This window comes from Bos indicus, chromosome 17, assembly GCF_029378745.1.
Source record: "Bos indicus isolate NIAB-ARS_2022 breed Sahiwal x Tharparkar chromosome 17, NIAB-ARS_B.indTharparkar_mat_pri_1.0, whole genome shotgun sequence".
Lineage (NCBI taxonomy): Eukaryota > Metazoa > Chordata > Mammalia > Artiodactyla > Bovidae > Bos > Bos indicus.
The window spans coordinates 15,957,606-15,970,612 of record NC_091776.1 but is presented as its reverse complement, the minus strand read 5'-3'; the positions used below and the strand labels follow the sequence as shown (position 1 = coordinate 15,970,612).

At 36.6% G+C, this 13,007-nt stretch overlaps 1 protein-coding gene across 5 annotated transcripts in view; it reads right to left on the bottom strand.

Moving 5' to 3' along the window:
- Positions 1–2,945: 2,945 nt before the first annotated feature.
- The window catches only part of INPP4B (inositol polyphosphate-4-phosphatase type II B), a 714,114-nt gene continuing 704,052 nt past the window's right edge, over positions 2,946–13,007 (bottom strand). For 3 of the 5 annotated variants that reach the window (XM_019977497.2, XM_070769065.1, XM_070769066.1), the window contains one exon: positions 8,900–10,295. In XM_019977497.2, coding sequence (XP_019833056.2) covers positions 10,121–10,295 — 175 coding nt within the window. In that variant the 3' untranslated portion in view covers positions 8,900–10,120. Of the gene's footprint in view, positions 8,860–8,899; positions 10,296–13,007 lie in introns of those variants that run through there. The other 2 variants (XM_019977498.2, XM_070769067.1) reach the window with 2 other exon arrangements.

Below are 13,007 nucleotides of genomic sequence, written 5' to 3'. Positions count from 1 at the left end.
GACAGACCTTAGTGACAAATGGAATATTATATGTCAACAGAGATAGGAGACTTAAAGCTGATTCAAGCTTGTCAACCTTTGTGACAAGGATACAGATTCTGTTAGCAGAGACAGGAATCCAGGGAGTGCTCTGTGTAAACTGGGAAGATGGCAATGATATTAAATATATCATAAACCATATACATACAGAGATAGGCAGCAGCTACCTGGAAAAGGTGGTGCTGAATTCCACCTGAAAAATCAAAGACAAATAAGTTAATGAGCAACAACTGCTACAAAGAAAAATGTATTGAATAAGTTCCATAGGCTGAGGGCATCAACCAGAGTTCAGTGCTTGAAATGGAATCCTGTCATCTTTAACAGAAAATAATACACTATATGCAATATGGGGAATTTGACATTTATATTATCATTGGAAAGGTTAGAGGAACTTCTTGTCAGAAGAGGATTCTCATCAGGTTCCTGACATCAAGCCCCTTTGACCCAGCCTTCAGGAACCACACCAGCCCATAGGTTAGGAAAATGCTATTGCTATGGCGGTCACCATGCTGAAGTTACAGTCATTGCCATTGGCAAGCTGCAGAATTGACAACAGATGTGGGAGTCCAGCTGCACTAACTCTCCACTTGGATGTGTCTGGGAGCCCACTTAGGTTCACAAGAGGTCAACACTTGCCATCTCTTGCCGTCTTCCTTCTACTTTCCTGATGTGGCATTGGTAGGTGTCATTGGCAGAACCTGTAGGATGCCCTGAAGTCTCATGGGATGCGAGCTGAGGAAATGTAGTTTTTAGTCTTCTGGACCTTATGTTCCAGCCAGTGGGATTTCAGGGGCCTAAACCACAGTGGAAATGGAGGCTGAGGGCCAGCAGAGAAGACCCAGCACAGCGAGCATGGGGCATAGGGCTAAACATACGTGTTCTCACTCACTTTTCATTGAGAAATACTGTGTTAAGTCATACTGTTGAGACAGGTCTGGGATCTGGGACCCTTTGCTGCAATGGTGCAATGCTTGGAGCTGGACACAACTCTCCACAAACAACAAACTACAAAGAAATTGTATGGGACTAAAAATAACTGTGCATGCACAGTTAGGACAAATTTTGAACAAAGATACAAAGATTCCAAAATACCCTACTACCATTTTCAAGAGTCTGGAGCAAAAGCAGGGTACCGCGCATGCCCACTGCACTCAACACCACCAGAGGGGTGGGCAAAACACCTAAGCCACCCCTCCAGCCAGCCCCCTGGACACACCCCTATCCTCACACGATATGAGAAACAAGCTCAACCCCTCTGAGGAACAAGCAAGCAGAACATGTTGTTTGCTCCAGCTCCCCCTTGTTGCAGTGAGGGCCCCAATAAAGCCTTGCCTGAATTTGTCTGGCCTTTGATCAATATATTGATTAAGGAGGCCAAGAACCCTGGTCAGTTAACATTATAACCCTCATTTTACAGATAAGGATCTGAAGGCAGGGAAACATTAAGTAACTTGACGTATGTCTGCATTTAACAAAGTAGGGGAATCAGATTTGCATCCAGGCATTCGGACTCAAAAGCCCACATTCCTTAGTCCTGTCCTAGAATTTTCTCCTTAGATTGAAGACCTCAAAGGAGCACATTTTGAATGAGAAAAGAACAATACTGAGTGCAGACCTTTGGGCAATCCTTCAATGTAGGAACCAAGCAGAGGAAACAGATCACTTAAATTCAAAGGTGCATTATCACCAAGAATGTGGTGGCTTATGATCGGTTTGAAAACTGAGAAGTTATTACTCTAGGCAAGAAGCAGATCACCAGCCTCACTGCTATTGTTTAATTCTGAAATGAAGGGCTATAGCAATAAACTTATGGCTTAGGAGAGAAAGGAGCCTTTGGTAGCTCAGTGTCATATTCTTGGTATTCTATCCCAGTGTGCTTTCCTCTCTCATTTTAACTTCTCAGTTAAAATTTATTTAATAATCTGTTCTTGGGTCACCCTTACTCATCAGGACCGTTGAGAGAACAGAGAACTCAGTTTTTGTTGTTATAGGGAGCCACAGAAGCATGACCATGTGGCTACTTTGGATTTTATGGTTGCTGGCTGAACACGCTCCAACTATATCCATCTACCCTCCCAACTTCCCTCTCGATAGCTCTGGAACATATTTTCTGAGTCCCTTGTACTCTGACTTCATGTGTGTATGTCATTTACAACACTCAAGGAACTTTTGCATGGGTGTTAGAGACAGAAGAGTATTCTTACTTCACTCATGTTACCCTACCGGTTTTATGGCAGGTAGCATTTTGCTATAATTTGCTATGAATTGTTTCACCGTGGAGCTACGTCTAGTATTGTTCCTGATCAGATGTAGAAAGACACATTAGTATGAACATGTACTGATGATAATGACATTAGAGTTTCTTGCTACAGGATCAGATATGCTCTTGAATTCTCCAGATGGTAAAACTCCTTTCTTTCTTTACGTGTAGTCAACACGTAAAGTTGTTTAACTTTTTTTTTTTTTGCTATAACATGGAATTAAAATTCTTTGGGATTTACCTTCTACTATCAACTGCTATAATGAATTATAATTGATAAGATCCAAAGAGCCAATAAGGAAAAGTTATCTTATGTGCTCAAAAGACTAATATAATCAGGATTGCAAAGATCAGTGATTTGCCCAAAGATGAAGCATCTGGTTCTTGCATCTTTTAAAATTATAGTTGATTTTAGTCCCATAGAACAGCAACCCTGAAAGATGCATTCTGCTATTAATAGTTACTAACCTAGGATCAATGTAAAATTTGCACTGCAATTACACTTCATCAGAAAATTAGTCTATTTTCTTTGAAATACTATTTAGGCTATGCTTCTGCTATTTCAATAAAGTTTTAGAGATTTCTACATTGACAAAAATGAAAAAAAATGTATAATTTGATATTTGAAATGAAAAAGACAGAAACATAAAAAATAAAAATCACATTTATTAAAAAAATATACACACAATGTACAATGAATATGGTTTACATAGAATAATAAAACAAAATGATATTTCTTCAAATGACAATATAAAGTGATCTAACCTATTTGTGCCTCATTTCCTAGGACTACACATTATTGGTTGACCTGGAATATATATTTAACATTAAAAGAAAACAAATGCAGATGTTTCAGCTAAGTACCACAAGAATCTGAAAATCACATATTAGGTTAAATAAAATAATAAAATATCCACAAGAGGGTATGTGTACAAAGGATTGCACATGTGAAGTGAAATGGGAGTGTCTATACAGTTACAGAAATGTGGCATCTGCCTTTTAAAATTTGAAAGCTCTCTGACATGAATAGTGATATAAAAGCATCATAAGAGCTACTAATATGTAGATAACATAGCAATCTTGCTAATATTTGAGTCAATACTGCCTGCCAGTCAATAAAACTGCACCAAGTCATCAGTAAAGATGTACTGTTGAGTTGTGCCCTTGTATGACCTTAGAGTATTCTGATAATTTAGGAAGACTGTGAATGTTTCATACCATGAGTATGAAAGTGCAACATCTTAAAGACTAAAAGATAAGTGGCTTCGTGGTAAGGAATCCACTGCAATGCTGGAGTTGCATGAGACATCCCTAGGTCAGGAATATCCCCTGGAGGAGGAAATGGCAACCCACTCAAGTATTCTTACCTGAGAAATCCCATGGACAGAGAAACCTGGTGGGCTACAGCCACGGGATTGCAGAGAGTTGGGCATGACCGAGCCACTGAGCACAGCATGAAAGGTAAGCAACATATGGTTTATCAGGCAACAACACTTGTAGTAGGTCTTCTCTCCTTTAATGTTCAGTCTCTCTGGGTACTATACTGAACTGTGAGTCATGTTTTCCTTTTTAAATTTAAAATTCTGACTATTCATGCAATCTATAAAAGTTCATGCTCAGGAGAGCCGATGGCACGTATGTATTTTAAGTTAATACTACCTTGCAATGTTTTCCTACCTCCTTGATACTAATACTCAGATATGATTTGTTTCTTTGACATCAGAAATGCTTTAGATTTCCTCTTACATGCTTAGAAATAAAACTAAGAGTGTTTAATCTGCACTATAACTCAGAAAGAAAAAACCCAAATTTCCATACCTTAACTTTATACCTAATTGGCCTGCCATATTTTATCTAAAACATTAACTGCATTTTTCTATTCTTGAAGTTTTTGCTAGAGATAACATCTATTTGGAAAGTTGTAACTTAAATTTCTTCCAAAGAAACAAAAGATCTAATACATTGGTAGTTTCTTTATAAAGTAACGAAACATAAATATGGAGGGGAAAAAAGCAAAACTCTTGCAGATTGCAGCTGGGCTAAATGCATGTGGATTCTGTGAATTTACCTAAAATTGTCAATCTACTATACAACTCTCAGCAAATTATTCTCTTCAGTAGCACATAATCTGTAAAGCCTCTAGCTATTAGAGATGCCTTGTGTTCAATATATTTGCTTTACTCTGCAACTGCTGATCACAGTTTTTCTCAGACCAGTTTCTTAAACCTGTGATGAAAGTTGATTTATTTCTCAAAAGATTATAAAAGGTGGCCTGTATGTTGAACTAAACCACTGATAGACCATCCTGTTTGGAAATCAAACACCTAAACATCTGTGTGATTTTGCATGCTGCCAGAGTTTAATTTATTTAATCTAACAGTTTGGTTTCCAGTTGAACTATATTTATTAGAATCTGGGCCTGATAGTATGTTACTGCTTTTCCAGCTTTTAGCAAATGCTAAAACTATAAACTTAAAAACTGATATTGAAGTGCATTTTTAGTGATTTTCTAATTAGGCTAACATTTCCCTGAATTTTGCCTGAAGTTGTTATTGCTTACACAAAAGCTGCCTTGCTGAGATTTCCCTTGCAGAACATCATAGAGAGATAATTTTTATCTATTTATTTTTAAAAATTTCACTTTTTGGCCACATAGCGGGGCATTAGTTCCTTGACCAGGGATCCAATCTGTGCTCTGCGAATTGGAAGCATTGAGTCCAGTGGAGTGGAGCAACTGGGCCACCAGGGGAGTCCCCAAGAAATACATTTTTAAATGAATTGTTAGGACTGTTTTAAATATGAATAAACATAAACAGCAAATATTACTTATAGTCTAACAGGAGTCTTTAAAGAGGGCATAAATCAAGACAAAACTGTAGCCATCTGAAGGTGACTGCACTTGGTATCATTTTAATAATTTAATACTGCTTCCAATTATTGATTATTTTCTGGAGAAAAAGTGATGGTGGCATCCAGTTTTGTGCTGGTCAATGCTTAACAAGTGGTTTTCCAGGAATTCAAAGTATGGGTTGGTAGCATTTGGCAGTTTCTGGGGTGTAACACCCACCATGGTCAATTTCAAGCTACCTATGTGATGTTACTGCATGCAGAGTCAGGAAGTGAGGCCCAGTTAGTACATTATAAATATCATGTTTCCACTGGACAGATACAATTGGCATAAATAACCTCAGCAGCAGGTATAAATAGTATAATACAGTAAAATATTTAGGCTTCATTAAGCTTTGATGATCATTTTTAGTAAGATTTATTCAATTGTGTTCTGTAATTTAATATTTAATGATGGTTGTGTTTTGAAAAGTGGCTTACAGAATTTAATGGTCAAGTATTGTGAGTCAGGACCAGCCAATTTCTAGCACACCATTATTATTCTCCTCTCAGCACCTAGCAGACTTTCCATAAGAGGGGCTTGGGTTTGCTTGGGAAGAAAAGCATGAATCTTCTCTCCCACTGTCTTATTCTAGGCAAAATACCATACTTAGTTGAGAGAAAAAAGGGAAGTATCTCCCACCCAGATGCTTACTTTTAAGACCTCACATCCTAGAACAAGAGGTCATAGTCTTGTAAAGACTGGAGCTTAATTACCTGGCGTCCTGCTCTCACTGGGCAGCTGGTCATTTCAGTACAAGCTGTCAGCAGGATCAGATAGCTGCTCTGACTCATGGGAGTACTGGATTGACCAAACTATTTACATCAAAGGATTGTTTGGGCAGGGTGTTGATAAAACCCAAGGTAATAATGACAAGAAAGAAACAACCGCACAAGCAATAAATGCAAGGGTACATCTAAAATACACGTCTGCTTCAATAAAATATTTCTAACTTTTACGTTCAGCGGTTCTGCAGAACATTTTTCAGGCTCTGGATCTTTGGTCACTGGGTCAAACATACATAGGATTGCACTTTCCCTTGCTTTTAAGTACGTTTTCTGTAGGACTCTGTAAATAGCTAATCCTGAAGTGTTATCTACTTTTGATGACATCAGAGGGCAAACGTGTTTTTGAGCAAAAAAATTTATCTTGTTTGGAAATGTTTTCTTGGTTCAGTGTCTGGCTCAACGTGATCTCTTAAAACAGAATGACTGGTGCATCTTTTAGATGAAAATGGAAGCAGAAGAGCATGACTGAGCCCGTGTTTGTGCAAAAGAGCTTTTAAAACTTTTAGTATAACATTTTCTCTTTGATTTAGAAAGGTTTAGTAATTTAAGAAATAATGAAGTAGTTTTCCAAGGATACTTGAAATATCTCTCAGGAAAGGGGTGACATTATTGTCGCTACAAAAAAACATTTGCTTGATGAAATCTACTTTTAGAATATGAACAAATATAGGTTTCCAATAGGGGAATGCAGAAAACTGTTAATAATAAATGAGAAAATACATTACCTCCATTTGTATTACAGTAAGTTCTACTCTTTGAGAACTTCTATAATAGTACTTCATAAAAAAGAAAAAAAAAAAAACTTTGAAATGTCTTCCACAAATAGAAAACCCTACTGTTGGTTTTCTGGTTAATAAATATTCTTTCCATATTTGAATCAAGAGGTTTCATTTTAAAAAATATAAAAAAAAAACTATTGTTCATAAGAATATTTAGAAGATGATAAATCACTTAAGGTAACTTGGAACTCAAGACTGCCATCTGATATACTGAATGTGGCTTCACAGTTACTCAAGGGAATCACTGTCATACCAACTGCTTTACCTTAAACCAATGGGATAATGAAAATAACCACAAATCCTACCATTTTTAAATGAAACTGAACAATTCAAAGATTATATTTACTCATTGAAATTGAGAATGAGGTATAAAGAAGAACAATATAACCTGTCCATGAATATATCCACAGCACACAGCATCTTTTCATGAAAAAGGCTGTAAATATTTTGACAACTGCCTCAAGTATAATGCCCACAAGTCCTTAACTAAAATAACAGATTGACAATTCTAGCATTAAAAGCCTCAGAGGGTTATTTAAAATTGCAGCAATTTGAAAAGCCCAACATGAGCCTAGAGATCTGTTTGGAATCTTCATTTCAATAGGTATCTAGATTGAGGAGCTATCATATCAGCTAGGAAAGCTACAGATGATTTGTTGAATGTGGTCATTGCTAAGAGGTGTCTAAGTAACAGGTCTTTGGCATTTCCAAGGGAGACTGATGCTCTGGATCGCATGCTCCTCTGATGAGAAAGGAAAGCATATAAATTCTTAAATTAGGGAGAAAATAAATGTCATTTGTTTAGAACTTTGTACTTTAAGTTTCAATTACAGCAATACATGCCAAGGCCTATTTAACTAGTATCCTTCCCAAATTTTCATGTATATATTTAGGGTGGCAATTTACAGATCAGATAAGCTACAAGGTAAGAAGGGATTGTAACCAGGGTTCTAAAATCATCCAGCTGAGTAAGTGGGGGCATATCTTCCTTGTACTTTAGCCATTTATAATATTTATAATGTTATACATGAGGATCTCTAAGGCAATGTCTGATTTGTAGTTTTAGGAAACTTATGGTGTTATTTTACCAAGTAAGGGCAAATTTGAAATTCAGTTTAGGAGAAATAATTGTTTTGGTTTATCATTAATTATGGTAGCATAAGTTTTAAAAGGTTCATTCACATATACTAATCTATGCCCGGCAATGCATAGTTACATCGATTGATTGATACATATTAAGATAAATGCTAGAAAACACCTCAAAGATATTTTACAGTCTTTCATGAACTTGACTACATGAAGTTTAGGCTGATGGGGCAAATCAATCCAAGTCAGAGTTTTGAAAAGATACCATGTTTTCAAAAAGTATTTTTATTGCTTTATTAACACTGTCCATCAACATTTTTAGGAGGACCAGTCACACCTTCTCAGGATGACAAAGTCTTTACAAACACATAGGAACTGCTTCTGTAGTCAGGTTCACAAGTTAACACTCCCTAATTTTCATTCACTAGAAAAATATTTTTAAAGCCCACAAATGGGCTCTCAGCTTGTATATGAGAAAAGATGGGAAATATCTCAAAGCCTCTCTCCTTGACACTCTCCTATCATCGCTTTGGAGTGGAGAATGCCACTCTCTGAATCACCTCCAGAGCCCCTGAGGCAACTTAGGTTTTCTCAGAATGTCTTTCATTAAAAATCCCGTGAATGAAATGTACACTTTTTGAACTGATCTCAACCAGCAAGAATCAATACATAGAAGCTTGGAACTAGAAACACAATATGATTTAAGATTTGTTTAATGGATTTCTTTCAGAGTCATATGCTGATAACTAACTCAAGAAATCCTTAGATTTGGGTGAACATTCCTGATCACCCCCCTCCACAAATTCATGACAATGAAAACAGAAAAACGGTGGAGATTTTCCAACGGAAGCGTATTTGTGTTCCTGTTTATTTACATGTTGGTAAACTTAGGTGTCAGCTTTTCCATAAGTCCCCTCTGGAGGTCTGTAGTACTTGGGGAAAGCCATCAGCTGTAGCATGTTGAAAGCATACTTCCTGCATTTGATATTCTTCAGTACATTTTCTATGCGGCATCCTTCTCTGGTGAAAGGGAAAAAGCACAACTTCATGAAACACAGAATAAATAAATATGCTTTATTTGTTCAATGCAGAGTTGCAGCAACAGTCCAAGAAAAATAACAAAGATTCAACTCTACATTTTTTTTTTTCACAAATGATGATACATCTTACAAAATTAAATCCTAGGCCAGGCCCAATACCATTATTGCCCTCGGAAAAAAGATGAGTAGAGTCCCTTTGCTCTTAACATATATTTAAGGTTTAATAAACTCTTTAAATATAATTTGATCCACAATACAGCTTCATTTTCATTTCATAAATATATCTGCCTTTTTATAACTTTTCCACAAATGAATTTCTCAGTCTCTTTAAAACACATGAACATCTACATGTAGCCCTAAGGATGTAGGTTCTAGGAATAAGGCATTTAATTAAGTCTGGCCCTATAGATTTTTAAAGGAAAGTTTCATCTCTATTTGACTGCATTATTTTAGCTGTGCAACGAGGAGGAAAATGGCTTTCCAAACAGCCTGGTCCAAGTCTCAGCTTTATCAAGAGGAGTGCTTGTGTACAGATAGTACAAAAGTCACAGGTGCTGAAAATGGGGCATCGAGACACAAACAAGACTTGGTTAAAAAGAATAGAAAAGTACACTGAAAGCCAAATCAACCCAAACCATAGTTACAAATGGATTCATTTAATTACAAAACAGAAATAGCCATTCTCTCCAGAAAGTTACTTGACAGAAAAAAGGTTAACTGCAGCAAAGAAATCACAGAACTAACAGGTTAGAGAAATCCAACAGAGGGTTCTATCAGCTGACGGCAACAGTGGGATCAGCACAGTGGAAATCGAGTCTGGATGGAAGGAACCTCCCACATCTGTAGGACTTGTCTCATGGGTCCGGGGTGTTGTGCAAATTCAGTCTTAATTTCTTTAAATAAATGGAAATGGGAAGAGGAATAGGAGGTGCAGAACTTCAAGCTTTCAGGATTCTGTTCTTTGTCTTATTCCAAAGACAGGAATTTAAAAATTCTTCTTGAGCTAGTTAACAGTTGGGAAATGCTTTTCCATGAACAAAAAGAGCAAAATAATTCACTTAATGCATAGTACTTCTTTTCTTTTAGCTTTTAGGAAAAACAAATAAAACACAATTCAAACATTTGTTTGTTCTTTTTTTTTTTTAAATTCTGTGAATCTGAAAATGTAGAAATTACAGCATTGTCCCCATAATTTAAAGTCCATTGTCAGTTGTAGAAAAGAAAGGAATGCAACATAAAACTTATTGGTATTTGGCTAAAAGTAATGCAAGACTTAAAATAAGCCACACAACTAGCAGGTGTGAGCTGACAAGCAGCAAGGCGACAGGATAGAAGTGTCGAGAAGTTGGCTTGTTATCAGTTAGACAGCCTGTTTCAGGATCGTCAGATTCATTCAGTGCTCCCTGGGTTTGTCTGCTGTTAAACAGGGAGGGGGGCAAGGAGTTAGGGGAGAAAAGAAAATAGTATAGCATTCACACAGTAAAGAAACTCAACCTTAGATATCCTGAAATACAACACATTATCTTATATCATACAGACGTTTCAGATGAAGTTTTTACGCTAAATAGACCCAAATGCATCCTGTGTATTTTTCTACCTGGACTACAGTGACAAATATATTAAAAAATGAAGATTATTTTTTCTTTTTGTGCAGAAAGGAAGAGAGAGATGCTACGATATATTCACGTGGGGCAAATATATATTTTGCCCCAAGGAAAAATTCAAGAAGCATAACAGCACCGATAGAGAACATGACATGGATTAAACTAAAGTATGGATCAGCCCATAAAAAATAATCTGATAAATCAATACATCTTTGGAAAATGAAATGAGAAACACAGTATGTAGTGAAGGAAACAGATGTGTTTGGCACATTCAAACACACCACCTATTGTTTCTGTACCTATATAATGTATTTAAAGTTATAAAAATGATTTATGGAAATGGCTTGGTATTTTAAATGAATTAAACACCTGACATGTCATCCTTGCCAGCCATAAGATTAGTTTAACAAAACCTGACTCAGCACCCTTCCATTGGTTCAGCTCATAAATTATGTTGTCTCCCGCTTATCTTCCTAAAATGAGGCCAAATATATTTCCTATAGACTCCTGAGCTTAAAGGAGATTCATATTTGCAGAGTGACATGTCAAAAAAGAAAAGATTCTAAATTTCCAGGTTGTGTGTTTTCTGTGTAAGTGAAAAATGAGCATTTGTAATTGGGCTGAAATGCAGCTCCAATTATGCCATATTTGAAACATGCCATACTGATGTGAGCTGAAAACACAAATTCTTTTCTATGGTATAGTTCATCAGTATTCAGAGTATTCAGACTTTCAGTCACTCAGTTGTCAAGGCATTTTTGATCTCTATCAGCTCCTCCAGGTTTTAAAGCAGAAAAACAGGGGTTTCTCAGTCTATGAACAGTGCTCTGTATGCAAAGGTACCTTCTAAACGAGCCCCTTGCCATCCATGACCCCTTTCAACCAGTGGCAGCCTGAAAACCCCCTACAGTGAGATTTTTGACCTGGTGTCCACTAGAACCAGTGGCCACATGTGGACAAACAGCAGTCTTGATGATTTTCAACAGTGATCTGCCTCCATTTAAATCAGTCATGCTGGGCTGGGTTCTAGTGTTCCCTTGTTGGGTGAAGACCTATGGGTTTTGTAGGCAGTGACAAAGTGAACTACTCTTATCTGGAAAACGAGTAGTTTATTGTGTCAAATGGAGTACTATTTAATTCCTATTGTCAGTGGCACTTGGTTACTTGTTCAACTTTGTACTGCTTACTAGGTAGGAAATATGTAGTAGATTTTAAAGTATGGATACTCCCCCACCTTTATCCCTTGGTATCCACATGTGGGGACGGGAGATTGGGATTGACATATATGCACTCTTGATACTATGTATAAACAGATAACAAATGAGAAAATACTGTATATTCCAGGGAAGTCCACTCAGTGCTCTGTGGTGAACTAAATGGGAAGGAAATCCAAAAAAGAGAGGATATATATATATATATATATATATGTACAGCTGATTCACTTTGCTGGACAACAGAAGCTAACATGACATTGTAAAGCAACTATTATTCAATATACATTTGTGGGAGGTGGGAGGGAGGTTCAAGAGGGAGGGGACATATTGCATACTTATGGCTAATTCATGTTGATGTATGACAGAAATCAACCAATATTGTTAAGCAATTATTTTTGAATTAAATTTAAATAAATTTAAAAAATAAGATATGAATACCTTTGAATGTGACTAACAAAAGCTTTCTTGTCCAATATTATTTCTCTAATATCATCTTTACTAACACTCACTCCTGTCCACTATTAAGATGAAGGTTATCTGTGGCAAATTAACTTTGCTAAAACCTTGGTTCCTTTCCAATGATTCTTGTTAAGAGAAAAGTACAGAGTCTCATGTATCATTTACCTATTATCTACTATTATCTATCATAATATAAATATTACATTCTGATTACAAATTAAGGTTAAATATTAACCTCAGTCTATCAATCATATTATATAAATGCTTTCCTTTCCCAGTGGGTTACCTATTGACAGGCTCCAGCTGAGACACAGACAACTGGTCAACAAGGAAGTTGAAACAACCTTGTAACAGTCTTTACTTCAAATACAAGGGACTCATTCATACCAGATGGTTTTTTTTTTTCCCTACAATTGCCAGGGCACATTTATTATCTTCCAAGTCTTCTTGTTAAATATGCCTTCCAAGTCAAAGTACCACCTTAAAAGACTGGGTTCTTTTGAGGGGTAGTTTTATAATTGAATTAATTTGTTGCTTACTAATTTTAGTCTCAGGAGATTAGAATAATATATTAAAAATGCCTTTGACATAGTCTTTCTATTCTTCAGCTGAAAGCAACATAGCCTATAAGGCTGCCACAGCATGTAGAGCTTGAGGCCCTGACGATGTCACCCAGTGGGTACAGATGCTCTTGGGGCTGCTTTCCTGCTTCCTGCTAAGAACAGCACAAATGTTTATTTCTTCAGGGCCACAAATGAATTTTTCAGCACTCTGCAAGTGTAAATGCAAAGGATGTGCTAAGTAATAATATTAGTAATTTCCTCCCTGGGAGATTATGACAAATAATTAAT